This window comes from Carlito syrichta, unplaced genomic scaffold (genome assembly GCF_000164805.1).
Source record: "Carlito syrichta isolate Samal-C Ts95f unplaced genomic scaffold, Tarsius_syrichta-2.0.1 Scaffold316511, whole genome shotgun sequence".
NCBI classification, from domain to species: domain Eukaryota; kingdom Metazoa; phylum Chordata; class Mammalia; order Primates; family Tarsiidae; genus Carlito; species Carlito syrichta.
The window spans coordinates 308,102-314,795 of NW_007260607.1; the positions used below are offsets into that span (position 1 = coordinate 308,102).

At 40.2% G+C, this 6,694-nt stretch overlaps 1 protein-coding gene across 1 annotated transcript; it reads left to right on the forward strand.

Annotated features, from left to right (window-relative positions):
* The first annotated feature begins 1,842 nt into the window (after positions 1–1,842).
* On the forward strand, positions 1,843–3,072 carry SPZ1 (spermatogenic leucine zipper 1). The gene has a single exon (XM_008074630.1). The coding sequence runs from the start codon at positions 1,843–1,845 to the stop codon at positions 3,070–3,072; it is 1,230 nt and encodes a 409-aa protein (XP_008072821.1).
* The last annotated feature ends 3,622 nt before the right edge of the window (positions 3,073–6,694 follow it).

A 6,694-nucleotide genomic window follows, 5' to 3' on the forward strand; every position in this document is an offset into this window, starting at 1 on the left:
AGAAAAATAAATAAAAAATTAGAAAGGCATAGTGGCATATGCCTGTAATTTCAGCTACTTGGAAGGCTGAGGTGAAAGGATTGCCTGAACCCAGGAGGTTGAGGATGTGGTGAGCCATGATTGTGCCACTGCACTCCAGTTTGTGAAAGAGTGAGATCCTGACGCGAAAAATAAAATAAAATGAAATAAAATAAAAATCAAGTCAAAGTTAATACTAGATTATGTTCAGTGGCATAAAAAAGCTGCAAACACAAGAAGAAAATAGAGACTACATTTTCTTTTTAAGTATCCATGGATCATACATGAACATTGATAATCTATTGGACCAAAAGAAAATATCAATTTCAATAGGTAGAAATATTACAGACATTTTATGAGTATAATACAATAAAGCTGAAAATTAATTACCAAAAATTTCCCCTAGTCCTGTAGATTAAAATCAATAGCATCTATGATGTCTTCGTGTTAATTAGAAAATGTACACTTTTTCCAGCAAAAAGACCAACATTTCTGTATCTGTGGATCATCAATGATGCTGGCTCTGAGCCCAGTTGTTCTGAGACCCAGGGAAATTAAACCAAAGTGAGTTGGTAGCCATGGAAGAAAAAATACACACACATTTCTCTTCTTTAAGGGGGAGGGGCGAACCAATTAAGTATGAATTTTTCCTTAAGTTTGGAAGCAAACTTTTAGTAAAGTGCTCTTAGAAGATTTTTTTAAAATTTATTCATTTTTCCCCCCCTCTGGCGAGATTTTGAAAGCCAACAAAAAGTCATACACAAGAAACATTTTCTTTGAATCTCATATTTTCAAGGAGCTGAGTCCTAAGGACAAAAAGACAAGAATGCACTAGATTTAATACATTTCTGCTATGTTTCTATCACCCACTATAGGATTTAGGTGTTTCAAATACTTTAGATAAATAATGTCATTTTAACAAGTTGCTGTGGAAAGTAATGATTAAAGTTTTACATCACCTGATATCAGTGGTTCAGGAGTAAACTTGCTAATCCTGTCTTTTAAGGATGCTTGTATTCAAAACCAAGAAAATTCAAAATTTGTGATTGTGCTGTTAAATGACCATTCAGATAGTCTTTTCTTACTGTAGTAGAGTTTTTTTTGAATGGAGGGAGTCCTGACATTATTTTCCTAAAATCACAAAAGGTGCAGCACTTTTTGGCTTCTGTTTTATATGGATGATTTTCTTTTATAGTAGCATCTCTCCTACAATGGGAACAATGAGGTCTCCAGATATCTTGAAAGAATGAGGACCTCACCAGGGAGGACTGCTCTCAACTGTGCCCATAGGCAGTACAGAAACATACTCCAGTTGAGGGTAGAGTTGTAGAAGGTAGAGATGAGGTGAAGAAGTAACTGAATGCAGTAAGAATGAGAGCAATAGTAACTTAGAAAACAGGGAGGGGAAGAACTGCCAGTGAGATCTTTCTGGAGTGAGAAGTAGGGGTAGCTCAAGGTTGATTTCAGGATTGAGTCACTGGGCAGGAGTTTATGAGGCTTCCATTGTGATGCAAAGCTGGCAGAAGCTGGGGATAGACCACAATGATGCAGTGACAAAATAAAGACTTGGTTGCTAGGGTCAGGGAATAAACACCAGGAACCTAGAGGAGGAGAGATGGACCCCTGCTCTTGGTCCCCTTTCCCCTCTCCCTCCCCTCCAGGCTGGCTGAGATGTCTCCTTCCCCCTAAACATCGTCTTCCCAATGTTAGTCCTTAACCCTGGTCTCTGATTTCACCTTGGTTCCAAATTTTCCACCTGTTTGCACAAAGGACCATCACCTGTCCTCCTGGAACTCTGAGATTTTTCACTTTCCTTGTGCCCTGATGGCCAGTTCTGCTCCATCTACTGAGATGCCCACACTCTCCGAAAGCCTCAACTCTACCGCTGATCTTCATCAAGAATCTTTGCACCCTAGGGTTATTGTTGCCTTATTCGAAATTGGATCACATCCCCCTTCCTCCTGGGGCTCTCTCCCTTCTCTAAAGAATTGTAGCCATCAAGTAACGGAACAAAAGACTGCACAGAAGTCTAACAACCTTTTAAAAGAAATTAAAGATGTTCTTAAAAATGTGGCGGGTTTTGAAGAGATCACGGAAGCAAAAGAAACTTTTGAAGAATCCGGTACTTCCAAAGGTGTGTCAGAACATAAAGAAAAAATTAGAGGGTGTGACAAAATTAATAAAATGATATTTAAAAACCTGCTAGTTAGTTTAGCCCCAGAGAAAGAACAGAATGCAAAGAAACAGGAGATGATATTGGAAAAGCAGAACTCCAAGAACGCAGTACAAGTGTTTGCAAGAGAATTGGTAAATCATTTAGATGAAAACTCCCTTAACAAAACTCAACAAAGTAAGGAAAAAGCAAAATACAGGCTCTTTGGTGTTCAAGAAGAAAATATGAAACTTAGAAACAACATGGAACAGCTACTACAGGAAGCAGAACACTGGAGTAAACAACACACTGAACTCAACGAACTGATAAGATCATATCAGGAATCTCAGACAGATGTAAGAGAAACTCTTGGAAATAATGTAGTCTGTTTCCAAACTCAACCAAATAATGAAGTGTCAGTTAAGCATGAGCTGGAGGAACAGGTGAGGAAATTGAGGCATGACACCTATTCATTGCACTTGGTTGCAGCTTTGCTGGAGAATGAATGCCATATCTTACAGCAGCGAGTAGAGATTCTCAAGGAGCTCCATCATCAGAGAGAGGGAACTCTGCAAGAGATACCAATTCAGATAAACTCTAAACAGAATGAGAAAGGCCAGAAGTCATCAGAAGCAGAGAAAGTAGAAATTTGTAAGCAGAATGTGCGAGAAATGGAGGGAAAAAAGACATTTCAGAAAAAAGACAGAACCTATCAAAGCCTGGATGTTTGTCTTAATAAGAAAGCTCACAACAACTGGTTCAATACTCATGTTGCAAGAAGGGTTCTTATGGGCAAAAAGAGGTCAGCCAGCAGCCTAAGACAGAAAATATCAAAGGCAAAAGAAAAGATGAATCTTCAAAAAACTACATCTAATACATTCAACTTCAAGCATGATCAATAACCAAACCTTAAGTAGGTTTGAAGGTTCAACTGAAAAAGAGCTATAGAATGAGAAGATTAACACATTACCCATTACTCAGTAGTTATGTAAGTTTGGCCTTTAATGACCATTGTGTCTATATCAAGTTTATAGCTTCCTACTTTACAATTTGCTTTTTTTTTTTTTGGTAATTCTTAAAGAACCTATGACACTTTAGTCAAGAGTGAGAAGTTGCAGGGGCCCAATTAAGTAAAAATCCAAATAAAAATCAGAATACTAAGGAAAGTATTTTTTTCTTTATCTAACCATTGCTTTGGGGTAAGGGGATTTCCAGGAGGAAATTATATAATGCTTTAATTGTGATCTTTTATTTAATTAATTTATTTATTTATTTTTGGGTTGGAGTGCAGTGGTAGGCTCACAGCCACTGCAGCCCTGACTTGCTGGACTCAGACAATCTTTCCAGCTCAGCCTTCCAAGTAACTTGAGCTACTGGTGTGCACCACAATGCATGACTAAATTAATTGTGATATTTTAAAGCTCACTTTCTTTTTTGGAGTCAGAGTCTCACTGTGTCACCCAGCCTGGAGTGAAGTGGCATGCTCAAGGCCACCACAGCCTCCACCTGCTGGGCTCAGGCAATCCTTCCACCTCAGACTTCCAAATAGCCAGAACTACAGGCTCATGCCACCATGTCCGGCTAATTTTTTGATTTATTGTAGAGATGAGGTCTTGCCAAGTTGTAGGCTGGTCTTGAACCCAAGGGCTCAGGCAAAATAGGTGTAAGCCACTGTACCTGGCAAAGCTCACTTTCTAAATGTATGCTTTTCTTTCCTATTATACACCAAAGGTTGGGATATGGTGGAGGAAAAAAAGAGTTTTGATAAACCACTCCTAAACAAATACTTTTTCTCTATGAATTTCCCCACTTACTGGCTCTACTTTTCCTAATGTTCATCCCTTGTTCCTCAACTTGTGAACTGTGGACAAAACAGGCAGCAGAGGCCCTTGGGAAAGAATCCCTCAACTTGTTTAGAAGAATAGAAATAGATTTAGATTTTGTTCTTTGCTGGAAAAATGTCTCCCATTCCTCCAGATGGGGACAGTATCCAGGGGAAAAAAAAGCAATGTCTTCTATTAAGGGAGTTGGGCTACTGATTCCAGAAAAAATAGAGCAGATGCATTTTCTCTTATTTTTACCATTAAGTAAGCTAAAAACCCTGGACAGTTTATATAAAACAAACATAAAAAGATTCTGAAAGGTGGAGAAAAGGAGACAGACTGGTCAGGGACCCTAAAACTCAAAGAACAACATGATGTTAAGTTCCCTGGGTTTTCTTTGTGCCTCTTGTATATCCTGAGCTAGGTGCTGGAGGAGCCCACAACCCAGAAATACTAATGCATGTAGACAAAAAATGCCCCCCATAAAGCCTGCTTTCTCTTGCCAAAAGATGAGGAAATGGACAGTCTGGCAAGACAGAAACCTTTTGACAAAAACTGTCCTAATTTAGTCAAGTTACATGGAAAACACATTTCCACCCAAGCCTTCATCAGCATATTGAGTGGAAAGTCTAGACTTTAAATTAGCCTGGTGGTAATGAGACACCTCCTCTACTCTTCTGGAATGATGCAGAGGAGGCAGAATGAGGGAGGGAGCCTAAGGTTCTACCGTCCATCTGATGGTAACAGGGTGTTGCCCCCTGTTGCCCCCAAGTGGAATGGAATGTCATATCAGTGGAAGACAGGGGAACAATGGTCTCAGTGACAGTGAGTTTCTCATCAGAAAACATGGAGGACAGAAGGAAGTCAATAGTTTTTAAGAACTGAAGGAAAATAAATGTCAACCCAGAGTTGGTCTTTTTTTGAAGTGGAGTCTCCGTCTCTCAGGCTAGAGTGCAGTGGCACGCTCACAGCCACTGCAGCCTTGACCTACTGGGCTCACGTGATCCTTCTGCCTCATCCTTCCAAGATACACACCACCATGCCCGGTAAATTTAAAAAAATTTATTGTAGAGATGAAGTCGTGCCAAGTTGCCCAGGCTGGTCTTGAACCCCTGGATACAGGCAATCCTCTTGCCTCACCTCCAAAGTGCTGGGATTATAGGCATGAACCACAGCACCTGACTCAGCATTGTTTTATCCAATGAAAATATCTTTCAAGAAATGAAAGTAAAATTGGTGAAGGAAAGCTGAAATAATTCGTCATTCTGTGTTGGAAGAGCCCATTTGGTCGCACAACTTATCTTCATTTTTTTCTCATTAAAGAAAATGAGTGATCTCTTCCATCCCAGACTTTGTTGTATTCCATTTCCAAACAGGAATTTACCTCAGGAGGTGCTAAATGGATGAGTGAAATGAGAAAACCCAACGTGGCTGAGCCAAACAATTACCTTTATATTTTAGCTCATTCATATGCATTACCTGAACAAATTTTGTCGTGTCACTTATCTGTCAAATATTAAGCGGATAATTTTCCAGTTCTAAAACTGAGGCATCATTGGTACCATCACAAGTTCACTGTAGGATTTTTAAAGTTTTGAGAGAAGCACAGCAATGTATAACACCTGTTGAACTGGGCTCAGAGGCTCAGCCTGTAATCTCACGCTTTGGGAGGCTGAGGTGAGTGGATTGCTTGAGCCCACGGGTTCGAGACCTGCCTGGGCAACTTGGCGAGACTTTATCTCTACAATAAATCAAAAAATTAGCCAGGTGTGCTAGCACGTGCCTGTAGTTCCAGCTACTTGGAAGGCTGAGGCGGAAGGATCATGGGAGCCCAGCAGGTCGAGGCTGCGGTGGCCGGGAGCAGCCACTGCACTCCAGTCTGGGTGACTGAGTGAGACTTCAACTAAAAATAAATAAATAAATAAATAAAATAACACCTGTTGTATACCACAGAGACTCGGTAGCTCATAGTTTTTCTTCTTTTTTTAAAAAAAACTTTTATTTATAGATATGGGATCTCACTATGTTGCTCAGGCTGGTCTTGAACAACTGGACTCAAACAAACTTTTTGCCTCAGCCTCCTGTGTTCCTGGGTTATAGGTACATGCCACTGCACAACAACATTAAATTGCTCAAAGCTCCATACCAAAAGTAAAATTTTCCACTAGTGCAAACTCAGTCACGTGGCCGCATCTATCTAAAATGATTGGGAAATGGGGCTTTAGGTGGACAACCATGTGCTCAGGCAGAAGGAAAAATTAATTTTGGAAGATTGTCAGAGTGTAGAGAAAATACGTGATTTTACACAGGAAGGGGTCTCTGAGCAAATGTTATGAAAACTTGAGATCCTGGACTAAAAACAAGCTTGGGAAGATGATTTACATCTGTATAGATAGTGAGAATGAAAGAGATTTACCTAATTTCAGAAATGAGTGTTTACATTTTAAGGTGAAACCTGGGACCTTAGAGACAGTTCTGGGTTGTAAAGCAGGAGACACTTGGTTATTTGACCCCTGGAGAGATTTATTTACATTCTAAGAGGATTGGAGTGAGAGGATCCTTTCCATCTTGCCTTTTAGGGGCAGAGGGTTTTTTTCTTCCCTCCTTTTAGAAATGAAGGCGGGCTCGTGGCTCAGCCTGTAATCCCACGCCTTTGGGAGGCTGAGGTGAATGGATTGCCTGAGCCCGCGAGTTCGAGACC